The sequence below is a fragment of the Dermochelys coriacea genome, chromosome 11 (genome assembly GCF_009764565.3).
Source record: "Dermochelys coriacea isolate rDerCor1 chromosome 11, rDerCor1.pri.v4, whole genome shotgun sequence".
In the NCBI taxonomy this organism is placed as follows: domain Eukaryota; kingdom Metazoa; phylum Chordata; order Testudines; family Dermochelyidae; genus Dermochelys; species Dermochelys coriacea.
In genome coordinates, this window is record NC_050078.2 from 34,949,420 (window position 1) to 34,967,161 (window position 17,742).

General features: G+C 39.9%; 1 protein-coding gene across 3 annotated transcripts in view; it reads right to left on the reverse strand.

Annotated features, from left to right (window-relative positions):
• Nucleotides 1-17,742, reverse strand: part of IFIH1 (interferon induced with helicase C domain 1) — a 40,772-nt gene that overhangs the window by 11,056 nt on the left and 11,974 nt on the right. For all 3 annotated transcript variants that reach the window (XR_006277970.1, XM_038422467.2, XM_038422471.2), the window contains exons 4-10: nucleotides 11,291-11,374; nucleotides 6,977-7,197; nucleotides 5,481-5,694; nucleotides 2,806-3,023; nucleotides 1,159-1,275; nucleotides 416-539; nucleotides 59-289 (exon numbers count right to left, since the gene is read on the reverse strand). Coding sequence is in view for 2 of the 3 variants with exons in the window: in XM_038422467.2 (XP_038278395.1) it covers nucleotides 59-289; nucleotides 416-539; nucleotides 1,159-1,275; nucleotides 2,806-3,023; nucleotides 5,481-5,694; nucleotides 6,977-7,197; nucleotides 11,291-11,374 (1,209 nt within the window). In the remaining variant the exon portion in view is untranslated. The remainder of the gene's footprint in view (nucleotides 1-58; nucleotides 290-415; nucleotides 540-1,158; nucleotides 1,276-2,805; nucleotides 3,024-5,480; nucleotides 5,695-6,976; nucleotides 7,198-11,290; nucleotides 11,375-17,742) is intronic.

Here is a 17,742-nt window from a genome sequence, read left to right on the forward strand (position 1 = left end):
CTAGTCAGCTGCAAGGATTTCAGATTTTACTAAGTATTACCGTATATTGCATGCTCACCGTAAAATAACTTTATCAGAAACTTATCTGTTTCATCTAGTTTTGATGCTACTGGTTCATCAGCATCGTCTTCATTTACTGTTGTTTTCTTGCTTTTCTCTTCCTTATAGAAGTTATTTAGGTGGTTGTATGCATCGATCATTCGGATAGTGTCATTAATTTGCAGGGCATCATTATATTTCTTTAAATGCTCTGCACAAGCACGTTCTTTACGGTTTTCTTCTTTTGCAGCTAAAAACAGAACATATATATACACATCTGTATCTGTGTCTGTTTGTATGGCTGCACACACAGATGGTTAAAACACCCCTCAAAGTCCAAAGTCATGATGCATTTGTGTTAAAGTATTTTTAATACCTTTTTTCTCTTCTTTAACTGCCCACTGTTCATAGGGCTGAGTTCCAAATTCAGATGTTGGGTTGAGGTGACAATAATTTTGAATCTCTGTCATGATTTCTGTAATTTTCTCTCTAAAGGGATCCTAAAAGCACATGGATAAAAAGTAATTAAACTTACAATTGTTATTCTGTCAGCAACAAAAACGGACTGACCTTTTCAGTTTAATATTGTCTACAGGAAATTCCTAAAACAAAAATTTGTTTCAGAAAACAATTAAGATTGCTGAAGGTACTTGCTTATCTAAACACTTAAAGCCAAGGAAATGAATAGCTATGGACATCATAAATATTATACTGTTCACATAGTACATTTCTAATGAGTGTAAAGTAATGCAAATTTCCTCAAAACACAACCTTAACTATGACCCAAAATTAATACTATTCTTTCTGTTATCTCAAAAATATAAGAGCAACCAAAGCCCTTTAGAAAAGGAAAGAAAAATTTTACATTCAACTTGACATTCGTCTACAGAAATAGAGGGTGTCATTAATTTCAACATATATAAAATTTTGTTTCTTTTTCCTAAGAGTTAATTTATTGTTGGATGAATAGGAATACTGTGGATCACTATCAACCTACAGGGCAATAGTATTGGCCTAAAAAACCTTGACTCTTAACTTTTATCAATACCTCTTTAAAGATGAACGTACTTTTCTGTTTAGATTTTGCAAAAACAAAAAAACAAAAACAAAACATCATACCCTTCTTTTGTCATTTGCAATCACAAACTTCTTATGTGGTTCCTTCACCTGATCTTTCAGCTGGGGGACATGTTCTTCAACTGTCATGAGTCTATATGCATCAAGATTAGCACAAATCTGGAAGGAGAAAGATTTTTGTTTTACTTTTCATATATTTTATGAGTTATTCTACATAAAATAGTTGGATGAGTATACTGTGCCTTCTTTATTCATATACATGTTTTAACATGGTATCTGATCTAATTTAAGTTCTTCCTTAAAAAGGCAGTGTGCACATCCTATGTATCCTATATAGTTGTGCAAAATGTAAAGATGTATGGGAAAAGCATCGGAGATAAGCTAATTGAACCACATCGTAAATCGAAGATGAGCCTTCCTGTACAGAGGAAACAAACAAAAAGAAAACAAATATAACTATCAGCTTAGATTGCAAAATGGGAATTTGAGATGAGACAAAAAAAAAGTACATCAAGATTTAGACATGAAAAATTGAGATCAAAAAGACGTTGGATACACGTATGATAATAAAGTGAAATATAGGAAATTGGGTTTCAGAGAGTAATTATAAAAGACATAGCTGGACCTGGACCTTTTTGGAACATGAAACATGTAGACATTTGCCGGTTAACTGCACAGAGATTTTTTTCACTTTTGAGGTTTTCAGTAAGAAAATATTTTCTCTCTATTATATTAATCTCAGTGATGATAAATGGAAACATTTATATCTTCATGAATGTAGAAAACAAAGGGTAAATGGCATCAGCAGTAGCAATCTATTTGCAAGAGTCTAGAAATCTGAATTGCAATATTTCTTCAACAAAAATTAAACCAAAAACAAACATCCTATTTACTAAGTTTTCACTACAGATGATTAATATAGTTTTTTCTGGTTTTCTCTACGATATCAAATGGATGTATTTTTAAAAGTACCTCATAATTCTTCCTACTCTAACTGGCTTGAGACAACACAACTGCTTCTTATAGGGTATGCCTATTCAACAGTAATTGGCTCACCTAGATATTGCACTCAGGCATTGGGCAAAATTCTTCTTTTTGTTTCACCAACATAATTCCAATGGAGTCCATTTAAAATAGAGTTACACAAGATTTACGAATGTGTAAATAAGAGCAGAAGTTGGCATTATCTCCAGAATCATCTTATGCTAATTACCCATTCTTCCTTCCTAATTAGAAGTTCTAATTGTTAGAAATTTATACCTTTGCTTGCTTATTGTTCTATTCACATAACAATTTCTGCCTGTTTAAGTATTACTGGATTGTTTCCCACCTTCTTCAACCCACACAAATGTATGCCTCAGCAGCTCTAAAAAACACATCTAATAAACAACATGTTCCTGCAGGACATGACAGTACTCTCCAATTTTCAGAGCATTGATGGGATTTGTAGGTTTCTAATAATAAAGTGAAGCCAATCCTATCTATTTACCAGATCCTGCAAATCCTTACTCAGGCAAATGATTTCACTAACTTCAAAGGGACAACTTACTTATGAGGTTTACAGAATCAGGCCTACGTACCCACCAAAAATTAGGGGATTCATTTAGAGCAAAATACTGACTTCAATAGGAATTTTGCTTGAAGAAGATAATAGTCTCTTGGTGATTTGTAGCTTTAAGGGCTACTTACTTTCAGAATATGTTCTTCAGCTTTCTGAGGAGTTCTTGCCCCTCCCACGCCAGGTGAAGCAGTTAGTCCCAGGATCTGAGGCTGTGGAATCAGGGGTTTGTTTTCTTTTCTGAATTTATTGTTTTTCATCTTTTCTTTTAAATAACGTCGCATTATATTGTTATAGACGCCTTCCTTCTGGGTGTGATGACATTCATCAATAACAATGAGAGAAAAGTCTGAAAAACACATCCAGTACAAAATGGTTAAGATTTCCTTTGAATGCAGTACTGGAGTAAATCAGGCCTCTTACAGCAAAGGATACCATGCCACTAATGAAGAGGGACTCTGTCAATCTGTTTGGGATCTAAAATATATCTGCTTTAAAAGAAAGTAAATTTCATGCAATATCCTTGGAAGGTTGAGTTTAGGTATGTATTGCAATGTGCTTTGAAATCTGTTTGAAACAGCACTATTAAAGTACAAAGTATTTTTTTTACATTATATAAACTGCCTTTTGTTGTTGCAAGAATGAATCCCAGAAACACACTTTTTTAACCATGTGTTCAACAAACCATGCTTTATTATTTATTTATGGGAGCACCTATGATGTGTTAAATGCTTTCCAGACATTCAGGAATGGATGGCCTTGCCCAAGGAGCTCACAGTCTAAGTAGACAGAGGTTTTTTTTTTGTTTTGTTTTGTTTTTTTTGTTTTTTTTAAGGGAAGAGGGGTGGAGGGAAAGCTATATACAGAAGAGATACAGTAACTTAACATTTCTGTATTCTTTCCAGTGTATCATCACCAGTGTCTTGTAACTGGGGAAACTGAGAATAATTAGATATTGTTTGCTTGTTTTTCAAGACCAGAGGTGGCTGCAAGACCCTGTTCCAGAGATTTTGGAATAAAAAAAGGCAGGGACCAGAAGCCCTGTAATGTAGGGTGGGGCAGGGCTTCTTTCTCTCCCAGGAAATCGGGGGGAAGCTCTATGAAGAAGGGCAGTATATATGCTGCCTTCTCCTTCAGAAGAGAGAATGCACTGCCACGGAGAAAGAAGCCAGACCCGAATGCTGAGCTCCCACTAGGAAGTACATGATCGGCAGTTCCAAGAAAAACAGCTTGGGGCAGAGTAAGAGCCCCACCTGTGGCAGAATAACTGGAGAGTATTTGAGACAATTAAGACCATTTGAACTGCTTTTGGCTATTAACTCAGCCACAGGAGGGGGTTGGTAGAAGTCCTGAGAAAGGCTGCGGGAGATCCACAGGGGACCCAAAAAAAAGGGTACAGAGTGAAGGTGCTGCAGAAGCACCCCTGGCCAACAAGGGATGCTCCATAACTGGCAACCCAGCTACAAAAATGCAAAGCAGAAACATGAAGTACTCTACTGTTAGAAAAGGGACTGTGTCAAGGATGCTCTGTACTATTTTAAAATCACAGGGTGGCAATCACAGACATAAAACATCTCCCAGTTCTATTTGCATATGCAGGCAGTGGAGTGAAATTTAAGACTCCTGTTTAAAAAGGCCATGAGAAAAGATAAGGAGCAAGGGAGGAGACGTGGAGAATGAACAACTGGCACTTTACCTTAGAGCTGAATACTGACAGCTAGGAAAGGAGATTAGCTTGTGCTATATATTCCCTGAGGAGATGTGTATGTCCTCACACAGTGCCCCAGTAGGTCAGAATGGGCTCGTGCACAGTCCATTCTGCTTTGTCCCAAAGTATTGCAGGACTACTGCTATAGTACCAGCAGGATCTCAGAGTCTCCTGAATTGGATTCTTATAATATCTATTTTGCCCTTCCACCTGGAACCTGTATATTTTGGAGGACATTACTGTTGTTATTCAGAGGGGCCTAGCCTACCAGAATAGGTGCATTTCTCCTATGGAAATGGGGCACACGATTTGGAGACTACATGTGGCAGGATCCACAGCTTGGGTGAAATCGTGGCCCCACTGAAGTCAATAGAGACAGGCCCATGCTATAACTCCACGGCTGGTCTATTGCTGGGAAATAGGAGAATTCCTTCCCATTCCCCACACAGATCCATCTATTAATTTGGGCAAGTAGCTTAACTTCTGTGGACCTTTGTTTCTCCAACAATGGGGATATTGTTATAGTTGCCCACCTCACAGAGGGGGTGTGTGTGTGTGTGTGTGTGTGCGCGCGCGCGCGCGCGTGTGTGTAAAGGAATAAGGACTCAAGTACAATTTGGCTTTGAAAAGTGACTATGTAAAAATGATATCTTACTACTCAACAAAGTGGTTCCTATTTTGTATTCAGTCATATCTACTTAACTAAAATAAAGTTCTTACTGTTTTTTGTCCATCATTGCTAATGGATCAGTACAGCTAAAATTGCGTCAGCTGGATTCTATTCCCTTTTGCATCATCCACAGAATTGTTATTCCAGTCAGTTCACTTTGGCAAACACATTGAAGGGAATGGAAATGCAAAGATATCACTCTGTCTAATTTGGCTGCCAAAATTTTTATTCCTGGTGATGGTGCACAAGAAGACAAGAATCCATCTTGACTCTCCAAGCCCAGGTTGAGTTTGCAAGGCTAGCAATTAGAAAAACAGCAATGAGAAACAATGAGCATGGAACCCCACCATGCCTTTTTCACACTGACACTCTCTGGAGAGGAGCCACACGTTAAGTCCCCCAAAGAAAACCTAGACAGAAAAACTTGCCTGATAACTGGACATCTTCTTCATCATCTTCTGTGGTTGCATTCAGCAGTGAATTCTCAAGGATCTGGGCAGTACTGATAATGACATCATTCTTTCTTACAACTTCAGGAAATGAGATTTTCAACTGAGAATCACCACTTAATCCAGTAACCCGATACCAGCGCTTCAGGAATGGGTTGAACTCTTTTCTGAAATGCTGCTCCACTAATGGTACCTGAATAAAAGTTTCCAGAGAAGAATTTGAACTACACAGGACACACAGAATTAATTCTATTAAATGCATATCATACATCAAATGATTGTTAGCTAAAAAACTTCCATTCTGTGTAAACCAGTATTTATTCTGTAACAGTATCCCCTGGCCTTTTATATGAGCTTGTCACATTGGATACACCATACCTTTATTACATATTTTGGGGTAAATTTCTTCTCTAAGCACACAAAATACCCATTGGCATTAACAGAATACAGAGTACATGTACTGTGAGGAGAATATACCCCAATCTGGACAGAATTATTAATGCCTATAAAACTACAGACCTTGAGTATTTTGTACTGCAGAGACAGTGGAAAATGCCCAATGGCAAAGTACTGTACTATATTTTTATGAGAGTGGATTTACTGGATTTTTACATCAGGAATGAAAAATCTTCCAAAGGTTTCATTAATTAGTTATTTAGGGGCATGTTTCCCACCCCCTTCTTATGCCCCAATAATGTGGTAAAACAAAAAAAATAAATCTATCCACCAAAAATTTTAATACAGATATTTTTATCAAACTCTAGAGAAATATTTTAACAAATAGATCTTAAAGACACACCGACAATTTAAATATTTTTTAAGTTAAGGGTATATAGGCTGTACTTTTTTGTTTATTTACACAATTCTAATGGAAATAGAAATATTTGTATAGTATTTTAAAATGTCAGTGAGAACAGTTTGAATTTACACATTCCATTGCAGTGCTGTAAACTTAAACTTGTTCTTCCTCAACAGAACCACTCAGCAAAACTGGCTAAAAATTGCTACAAAGACAAGCAAAATCCAGCAGATGGCCTTCATTATCAAACTCAGGTATAAAAATGTCATAATGATGAAACATACATTTTGATATTTTTTAAATAATATTTTCAATTTGAATCATCTAAATTGTTCTTAGTAGGACAGATAACGGTAATTTTTTTTCTCTATTTAATTGATAGGGCAGATTAGCTTCTCAGTTGTACTGATGTAAATGGGAATCCTTTGGATTTACACCAGTGTAATGGAGATCAGAATCTGGATCAGTGCCCTCTTAAACCTAGCTCGATTCAAAGAGTTTATTGGCATAATGATTTGTGCTCAATTTAAAAGATCGATATTAACATGGTATACTCGACCCTGCCTCAGCTCAGGGACTGGACTAGATGATTTCTCGAGGTCCCTTCCAGCCGCACATTTCTATAATAATGCAAAAAACTTTAATCTGCTATTCCTGTTATAATGGCACAGGATACCTTATTCACAAGTACTATAACTTTTCCAGGCTCTGATGCTCTTTTCTTCTTATCCAAATGCTCTTTGGTAATATAAACAGCCACTCTGGTTTTACCACTGCCTGTAGGGAGACATATTATAACATTCTCCCCATTCAGTGCTGGTTTTGCAACCTCCATCTGGTAATCTCGGAGAATCAGCTCTGGTTCAGGGGAAGCTCTTTTGTCCGTATTGTCCTCATCTAAGAGGATGGAAAAATACAATGATTGAATAGAGGAAATCACCAGCAAATTCTACAAATAACGTGAAAAATTTAAATATAATGCAAAATTTAAATATGACATATGTTTTCCGAATAAAATGAAGACCTCTCCACGTAACTGCTTTTGTCTTGTGCAAATCCGAACAATTTCCCTTATACTAACAGAAAAGTCTGGCGTATATAACTGGACATGTCCAAAAGTTTTATTTTATTTCATCTAAGGAACTTCCTGGGTTGAAAAGCAGCCTAGTCAAAGGCTTGTTCAGAATAAACATAATCAGGAAATAGGCAAAGCTAGTTATACGTTAATTTATTACTTAACGCCTATAGAGCCAGATCCTCCAACACAAGTAGGGGCAGTGGAAGTAAGTCCTCAAATGCTGTGAGCTAGTATAGTTCTACTTGATGGATGTTAAAGGAAACAATCTCTGCATACCATAGGGCTCTGTGAGGACTCTGTCTAAGCATGAAGCAAAGCTTTTTGGTGCATGATCCACAAATTGAGAATCCACCACCAAAACCACTGTCTGAGAAGGGAGTATAGTAACTGGAGATACTAAAGCAGCCCGGGGGCAGTAGTAGCCTTTGTACAGCTCTACTGCTGCTATGTATTCAATCAGCCGCCACAGATTCCCCCCCTCACAGATCCCATTTATTTGGGCTTTGTGCAGGACCAAGGATTTGGTGAATAATAAGTAGGCAAGATTCTGGAAATCTACGTCTCCTGAAATACTGCTAATCTTTCATTGATATGTATAATCCCACATGAATTACATTACCGCCACACCTTCACTGCCGTCACCCATGCTAGCAAGATTAAAGCTAGCACAGGTATGCCACCCATGCTACAATCCCATCTTCACTTGCCTCCCAAGGATATGTCTATAGTGCAATCCGAGGTGTGACTGCAGCACAGGCAGGCATATCCATGCTAGCATGGCTGAAAAGAGTAGCGTAGATGCAGCAGCAAGGGCTAGCAACATGAGTATAGTGCAACCACATCTCAGTTTGCAGTGTAGACATAATCTGAGTGACATTATGGGCTCAGTGCTAATCTCACAGCACAAAGACAGCAGGAACAGGATCAAGCCCTGAGTTGATGTGTATTAACTTACTGCATTTTAAAAGGCAGAACTTATTTCTACACTATTGTATACACATTTATTTAAGATTTATTTTATTTTCAACCATACTTTTAATAGAACTCTCTGTATATGTTCTCAAAGTGCTTACATTCCACAGCAAAGATAAAGACACTATTTCACCAGACAAAAACAAACCCCAAACCCTGCTCTCATTGTTTGATGACATCACTAGATGAAGAATTGCTGGGCTTTTACCATCACTGTTACTTATTTTGTGTATAACGTGTCCCATATTTGTATCTGATTCCATTAAATAAAACTAAACTAACAGAATTTAATGAACCTTGAGAAAATACTGCTGATGGAAACATTCAGGTTCCATTTCTAAGTGTTTTTCGCTTGCTTTATCTTTTAGTCTGAGTGCAGTACTATCTGAGCAAAGGAAAATTCACACCAGAGAGTGCTTGGCAGTAGTCATCTAACTACTACTGCTGCATTTTGAGGAAGTGCATTTGTTTGCTTTCTGCTTGGCTAAATCCAATAATCATATTGAAACTAGCACCATATCACCTGTCTGTTTGGTTAACTTTCAATATCTTGAAATCCTCAAATTAACCTAACTGCTTTAGAAAAATATTTCTCTTTCTTCTGTATCTTTTTTCCTCCCTTTGATAAGCATATAGATTTAAATTTTTTTTTTAAAGAACGTCCTTTATGCCATGTCCTTTTCTCCCAGTTAGCTGTTTCCCTGAAAGGCTCATATGAATTGCTGTGTTGGGTCTACTCATACGATCAATATTCCGTGCTTTGCATCCTTTTCCTAACCTCCATTTTTAAAATTTTTTTTTTTTTTAAAAGAAAAATGATCTTTGGATATCAAACTGTCATCAAATGTAAGTGAAGGACACAAACTTCACTACAGTAAACACTATTAGTAAACCACTGATGACAGTATTACAGAGCCCTGGACACTCATTTAAAATATCAAACTCGGTCATTAGCAGGAGGTATCTCTCTCCTTAGCTCTAATATTGGCCTTCACAAAATTTGCTAGATAAGGATAAACTATGGTTTGTTTGTTTTTAAAGAATTGTGTTAGCAAATATATTTTAATGAACATCTTTTAAAAACCCTACTGTAGACAGAACAAGCTGTATTTTAACAAGCGTTAACTGGTCCTGGTGAACCCCAGGGCTCACCTTCAACAAGTTAACACATTAATAAAAAAATTTAAAACCCCACCTTTTATCCCATACCTTGAGTAATTAATGTTTGTACATTTTGAACATATATATCACAATGGTCTGACCCAATGCCCACTGAGGCCAATGGGAATCTTTTCATAGACTTCAGTTGGTGTTGGATCAAGTGCTATTATGAAGATTTCATATTATTAATATTGGTTTTATGAACCTCTTATGTTGGTTTTATTAAACAGATTGTGTCAGCTGGTTATATTTGGAGACCTAGATTGTTCCCAGCTCCCACACAAAGGGGAGAGAGAGGCAAACTTTAATAGGGCTAGATCCCTAAAGACAAAAGGGTTCCCTTTGAAGGCAACAGAGCTCTGCATAGGCAGATCCATTTGCAAGATCTAGGGTGTGATTTGAAAAAGGGGCTAAGGATCTGATCCACAAAGATACTTAGGCGCTGCTCTGCTCATGTTGCACTGCTTAACTTCTAGGCACCCTGAATTCTCAGCCCTGAGTTAGGTGCCTAGGCTATGTATTGTACAGAGAGAGAGAGGGGCACCTAAGGAGGCAATCCTCAGAAACCAGCAAGCTGAACAGAGAGCCATCTAAACTAGCTGGGAATGAAATCCACAGGAAAGGGGCAGGGCTTAGGGCCCAGAGCCTTAAAGTTATTTAGGTGCTTAATTCCTACTGATCTTGGCCTTAAGTCCATTACTGATGGGCCAGAGGCTGGTGCCACCCTCAAAACAGAGATCTTTCTCACAAAAAAATCTGGGGCGGGAGGAGGAGGGGACAACAAAAGAAGAGAGAGCACATATGCACAAGACTAGCCAAGTGAGTGGGGCACTGGGATGTAGGAGACCCAAGTTCAAATCCCTGCTCTATCTGATCTTGAGCAGAGACTTGAACCTGTCTCCCCCACCTCTCAGGTGAGTGCCTTAAGCAGTGGGCTATAAAATCAGTCTCTCTCTGGCTCAATCAATATTTAGTGATTTATACTCAATGGAACAGTCCCAACAGGAGAGATTGAGAGAGTCACCTCCCAGAATACTTCACAGTCTGGTGGTTAGGGCACACAGCTGGAATGGGGGAGATGTTGGTTCAAGTCCCTGCCCAAGGCATTCCCCCTCTTAGTTTGAAAATCTTGCTTTGGGCCCTTTGGGACTAGGGCTCTGAGGAGCTGGCTAGCTGTGGGGTGGTATCAGCAATTAGTCAGCTTTGCAAACACTGACTAGTGGAAACTTGGGTGCCATGGGGACACAGGTGGCAGCTGAGCAGTGATTTTGTGAATGTCAGTGGTGCCTAAATACCTTTGTGTAGCTGGCTCTACGTGATTTAGGAACACAAGTCTCTCTAATTTTCAGTGGAACTTGTTCTCCTAAAGTCACACAGCTGCTCCCGAAAAAATCTTGTCTCTAGCCATTAGATTCCTCAAAACATAACCTGTCAAAGTGCTGCTAAAACTTGTTCCCTCTCACTGTCTTACTCAGGGGCTGAGCACAAACTGGCTCTCTTTTCTGGGATGCACTTTACTTTGAGGGAAGTTGAAGAAAAGGCAAGTGATCAATTACTTTATGGCACCACACTGCATATCATTAGACATTATATTATGGAAGAGCCCACAGGCCCCAGTCAGGATCCCACTGTGTTACGTGAAAATAGAGTCCTTGCCCCAAAGAGCTTACAGACGAGGCTGGAGCTCACAATGAAACTGTTGTTCTTGGTACAGAACACCCCATGTGCTTGCTCCCATACATCTTATTTCAGGCGTACTAGAATATAAAGAAATCGTACCTGAATCACCACTTGTGGTGCTACTATGTCCCATACTTTCATTTAAGCAACTGACACTTGCATCCGGCAAACTGATATCAAACTCTGTAAAAGATAACATTAAAAATAAATCTAAATGTTTTATGACATAAGAATATTTCCCTGCATGCTTGTAGTTAACACTGTATTTCAGCAAAGGCATGCCAAAAAAGCAGAGTAGCTCAGGAGAGCTCAAAGTTATGTTAGCTGCAGCAACAGGCTGGGGTGGCTGACAATTTAGGGTAGAACCAAGCATTCAGCCCTGCCCCAGCACACGCTCTTCCTGCTCCCTATTCCAAGGTTGTGGTGTGCCGGGGGGAGCGGTGCAGATGGTATAGGATCAGCTATGCCATAGGAGGATTCCCTACTGTCAGGGGAAGTGCTTGCCTACCCCATAGGGCAATTTTCCAGCTTTAAGAATCCAAAGTGGCCAGACCCAGGCTCAGCATTTAGCTTTGTGTGAACTAGAGGAGGAACTGCAGTGGTAACCTATGGAGATGCCCATCTCCCAGTAAATCTAAAGACTTTGTGGTTTGCAAACTGTAGAGGTAAAAATGATTCCTTGGGAGACCTATTATGACACTTTAGGCGACAGACGTAACCAGACAATAACAGAATACAGGAAGTTTAAGTTAAACATGAACGTGCTAGGACCTCAAAATTCTTTAAAGTGTACAGGAAGTTCACCAGCGCTTTCTGGTCTAATTTATTACTTTCAAAACTGACAGTCATAAAAATTATTTACACACGTACCCTGCACTCCCAAAGCCTCCACAACATATCTTGTCAGATTTCTTAATGTTTTTTCTTGTGGTTTATCTTGTTGAAATATATAAATATAAAAACAGCAAGGACTAACAAGTTACAGAAGTTTACTGTGACAAATCTAACTTCCAATAAGACTTGCCTGGTAAGCCTCTTATTAACAAACTGAGTACCTGGATTTGCTTTTTCTTGCCAGCTTGGCAAACAATGAGGTATCAAGAGACAAAATAAGCTTTCCTTCTTGGGGTATCACTATTACCAGTCAGAAAGGTTTTATGGGTCAGTTCAGTTCCTACCTCTCTGCCTTTAATTGACTTCTACAGGTGTAACTGATTAGAACTTAGTAAAATAATAAAAACCTATTATTTGTATTACAGTACCATCCAGAGGCCATAATCTAGTCTAGTACCACATGCTTGCAGTTATTTAAGCAAATATGAAGACATGGCTCCTCTCCTACAAAGCTTAAGCCAAATGTGACAATATTCATTTTATTAATATTAAACCTAAAATTTCAGTCTAAAAACTAAGTGAAAATCTTATACTTACACAGTATTGTTCCACAGGGTCCAAAAGCACTGAATTGTCTACACTTATATCTGGCTATGTCACTTTGGTTACCATTGATGTGAAACATGGCTAAAGCACAGCACAAAACACCACCGACTTACGGTTGTTAATAGTTCATCTCATTTTCCATGACTCCTGAAAATAATTTTGTTGCTACTCTAATAGAGGCATGTGCTCAAGTGTTTGCAGGATCAGGGCCTTAGCAATTAAATGCACTTTGTGGTTGTAATTACACTACAACTTGTTAAGGCAAGTGTATTTTCTCCAAAATAATGTTAAAGAGACTCCTTCAACATGAAATCTAAGTTTCTGAAACTGTGTTTAACTCAATTTGATATTACACGTGCCCCTGAATCCCCCAGCTTTTTTTTTTTTTAATTTTAAACAATCATATTTCATACCTACCTGTTTCTGCATGGAAGAATAGGGACACTAACTATAGCTATAAAAGGAAAAATAGTGAAAACACCTATACACCAAGTGCTGCCAAATGAATAAAGTATGAAAACTGAAAAAAGGAAAAAATATGTTCCCTTCTACTCTTTTTCAGCCAATGTAATCTTAGGTATTATTTGTATCTATAGCAGATTTAAAAACAAGCAAGCAAAAAAAAATAATGAATAATAATAATAATAATAAAAACAGCCAGAAGGGTGACTTTTACATTGGTGCCTTTTAAGTAGAACAGCTAAAAAAAAAGTCTTTTCATATAGTTTAAAGGCAAAGAGGCAATATGTAATCTACTAAACAATTTCCAAATAAAACTAGAAAGTGCTAATTATGCAGTTCTGGTCTCCCATGTTTAAAAAGGATGAATTCAAACTGGAGCAAGTACAGAGAAGGGCTACTAGGATGATCCGAGGAATGGAAAACCTGTCTTATGAAAGGAGACTCAAGGAGCTTGGCTTGTTTAGCCTAACTAAAAGAAGGTTGAGGGGAGATATGATTGCTCTCTATAAATATATCAGAGGGATAAATACAGGAGAGGGAGAGGAATTATTTCAGCTCAGCACCAATGTGGACACAAGAACAAATGGGTATAAACTGGCCACCAGGAAGTTTAGACTTGAAATCAGACGAAGGTTTTTAACCATCAGAGGAGTGAAGTTTTGGAATAGCCTTCCAAGGGAAGCAGTGGGGGCAAAAGATCTATCTGGTTTTAAGATTCTACTTGATAAGTTTATGGAGGAGATGCTATGATGGGGATAACAGGATTTTGGTAAGTAATTGATCTTTAAATATTCAGGGTAAATAGGCCAAATCCCCTGAGATGGGATATTAGATGGATGGGATCTGAGTTACCCAGGAAAGAATTTTCTGTAGTATCTGGCTGGTGAATCTTGCCCATATGCTCAGGGTTTAGCTGATCGTCATATTTGGGGTCGGGAAGGAATTTTCCTCCAGGGCAGATTGGAGAGGCCCTGGAGGTTTTTTGCCTTCCTCTGTAGCATGGGGCATGGGTGACTTGAGGGAGGCTTCTCTGCTCCTTGAAGTCTTTAAACCATGATTTAAGGACGTCAATAGCTCAGACATGGGTGAGGTTTTTCATAGGAGTGGGTGGGTGAGATTCTGTGGCCTGCGCTGTGCAGTAGGTCAGACTAGATGATCAGAATGGTCCCTTCTGACCTTAGTATCTATGAATCTATACCTGCTAGAAAACTTGAACACTGCAATGAATATCTCTGGTATGACAGACTTATTTCAATGTTTAACATGCCCTCTACTGGAGGACAACGATATGGCAGAATTAAATTATAAACTTGATAGTATGGTCAGATTTTCAAAAAGGCTCAACTCTTTTGGTGTCTAAATGGATTAAGAATTTTTCTGAAACATCTAGCCCACATGACCTGATTTCCCATTGCCTTGCAGCTTATTTATGCCATTTCCATCTGTGCAAAGTGAGTGCAAAGCAAGTGTAGAAAACTACCAAGTTCGGAGGGTAGTGTGTGCATCCACTTTGCACATGTTTAAAGACTACACAAGATGCAAGGTAGTAGAACACCTGGTCAATACTACCCATTAGTAGGTTTTCAATTATTAATCCATTATTACTCATATACAGGTGTCCTGCTGTAGTCAACAAGTAATCCACATAACAAAATGGTCATTAATAATAAAAGCTTCGGTTTAAAAAAAAAAAAAAAAAAAAAAAGAGAGAGAGAGATCTAGCACTTCCTGGATAAAGAGAAGCTACACTTGCTTCTGAAAATGGTACTTTAAAAATATACGACACAAGCATCCTGGTGAGAAACGTGTTGGGGGAGAAGTAATCTGCTTCATGGTCAGCATGTCCCAGGCCAGTGACTACATGACAGCTTGGTCTTGCTCTCTTTTAAGCAAGTTTTAGTGCCTCTCAAAGGTGGTTGATTACCAGAAATTAATCCCTCTTATTTGTCAACAGAACAAGTAAAACAGAGGCAACTGCAGGGCAAGCTTTAACTTTGTCCTGGAGAGCCACCGTCAATATCTACTCTTGATTTGTCCTCTCTGATGAGACCACCACCAAGAGCACAAGCACTGATGGCAGCTTTGTGATTTTGTAAACTAGGTTCACCGGGGGAAGGAGACCAAAGCCCTGAGGTAAGTGGGAAAGCGGGATACCGGGAGGAAGCACAGGCAGGAATGTCTGTGAGGGGAGGGCTCCTGCCTCATACTGGGAATGAGGGACGATCAACAGGTTATCTCAAGTGCTTATATACAAATGCACAAAGCCTTGGAAACAAGCAGGGAGAACTGGAGGTCCTGGTGATGTCAAGGAATTATGACGTGATTGGAATAACAGAGACTTGGTGGGATAACTCACATGACTGGAGTACAGTCATGGATGGTTATAAACTGTTCAGGAAGGACAGGCAGGGCAGAAAAGGTGGGGGAGTAGCACTGTATGTAAGGGAGCAGTATGACTGCTCAGAGCTCCGGTACGAAACTGTGGAAAAACCTGAGTGTCTCTGGATTAAGTTTAGAAGTGTGTGCAACAAGAGTGATGTCATGGTGGGAGTCTGCTATAGACCACCGGACCAGGGGGATGAGGTGGATGAGGCTTTCTTCCGGCAACTCACGGAAGCTACTAGATCGCATGCCCTGATTCTCATGGGTGACTTTAATTTTCCTGATATCTGCTGGGAGAGCAATACAGCGGTGCATAGACAATCCAGGAAGTTTTTGGAAAGCGTAGGGGACAATTTCCTGGTGCAAGTGCTAGGGGAACCAACTAGGGGGAGCGCTTTTCTTGACCTGCTGCTCACAAACCGGGTAGAATTAGTGGGGGAAGCAAAAGTGGATGGGAATCTGGGAGGCAGTGACCATGAGTTGGTTGAGTTCAGGATCCTGACGCAGGGAAGAAAGGTAAGCAGCAGGATACGGACCCTGGACTTCAGGAAAGCAGACTTTGACTCCCTCAGGGAACAGATGGCCAGGATCCCCTGGGGGACTAACATGAAAGGGAAGGGAGTCCAGGAGAGCTGGCTGTATTTCAAGGAATCCCTGTTGAGGTTACAGGGACAAACCATCCCGATGAGTCGAAAAAATAGTAAATATGGCAGGCGACCAGCTTGGCTTAATGGCGAAATCCTAGCGGATCTTAAACATAAAAAAGAAGCTTACAAGAAGTGGAAGGTTGGACATATGACCAGGGAAGAGTATAAAAATATTGCTCGGGCATGTAGGAAAGATATCAGGAGGGCCAAATCGCACCTGGAGCTGCAGCTAGCAAGAGATGTCAAGAGTAACAAGAAGGGTTTCTTCAGGTATGTTGGCAACAAGAAGAAAGCCAAGGAAAGTGTGGGCCCCTTACTGAATGAGGGAGGCAAGCTAGTGACAGAGGATGTGGAAAAAGCTAATGTACTCAATGCTTTTTTTGCCTCTGTTTTCACTAACAAGGTCAGCTCCCAGACTGCTGTGCTGGGCATCACAAAATGGGGAAGAGATGGCCAGCCCTCTGTAGAGATAGAGGTGGTTAGGGACTATTTAGAAAAGCTGGACGTGCACAAGTCCATGGGGCCGGACGAATTGCATCCGAGAGTGCTGAAGGAATTGGCGGCTGTGATTGCAGAGCCCTTGGCCATTATCTTTGAAAACTCGTGGCGAACGGGGGAAGTCCCGGATGACTGGAAAAAGGCTAATGTAGTGCCCATCTTTAAAAAAGGGAAGAAGGAGGATCCTGGGAACTACAGGCCAGTCAGCCTCACCTCAGTCCCTGGAAAAATCATGGAGCAGGTCCTCAAAGAATCAATCCTGAAGCACTTAGAGGAGAGGAAAGTGATCAGGAACAGTCAGCATGGATTCACCAAGGGAAGGTCATGCCTGACTAATCTAATCGCCTTTTATGATGAGATTACTGGTTCTGTGGATGAAGGGAAAGCAGTGGATGTATTGTTTCTTGACTTTAGCAAAGCTTTTGACACGGTCTCCCACAGCATTCTTGTCAGCAAGTTAAGGAAGTATGGGCTGGATGAATGCACTATAAGGTGGGTAGAAAGCTGGCTAGATTGTCGGGCTCAACGGGTAGTGATCAATGGCTCCATGTCTAGTTGGCAGCCGGTGTCAAGTGGAGTGCCCCAGGGGTCGGTCCTGGGGCCCGTTTTGTTCAACATCTTCATAAATGATCTGGAGGATGGTGTGGATTGCACTCTCAGCAAATTTGCGGATGATACTAAACTGGGAGGAGTGGTAGATACGCTGGAGGGGAGGGATAGGATACAGAAGGACCTAGACAAATTGGAGGATTGGGCCAAAAGAAATCTAATGAGGTTCAATAAGGATAAGTGCAGGGTCCTGCACTTAGGATGGAAGAATCCAATGCACCGCTACAGACTAGGGACCGAATGGCTCGGCAGCAGTTCTGCGGAAAAGGACCTAGGGGTGACAGTGGACGAGAAGCTGGATATGAGTCAGCAGTGTGCCCTTGTTGCCAAGAAGGCCAATGGCATTTTGGGATGTATAAGTAGGGGCATAGCGAGCAGATCGAGGGACGTGATCGTTCCCCTCTATTCGACACTGGTGAGGCCTCATCTGGAGTACCGTGTCCAGTTTTGGGCCCCACACTACAAGAAGGATGTGGATAAATTGGAAAGAGTACAGCGAAGGGCAACAAAAAT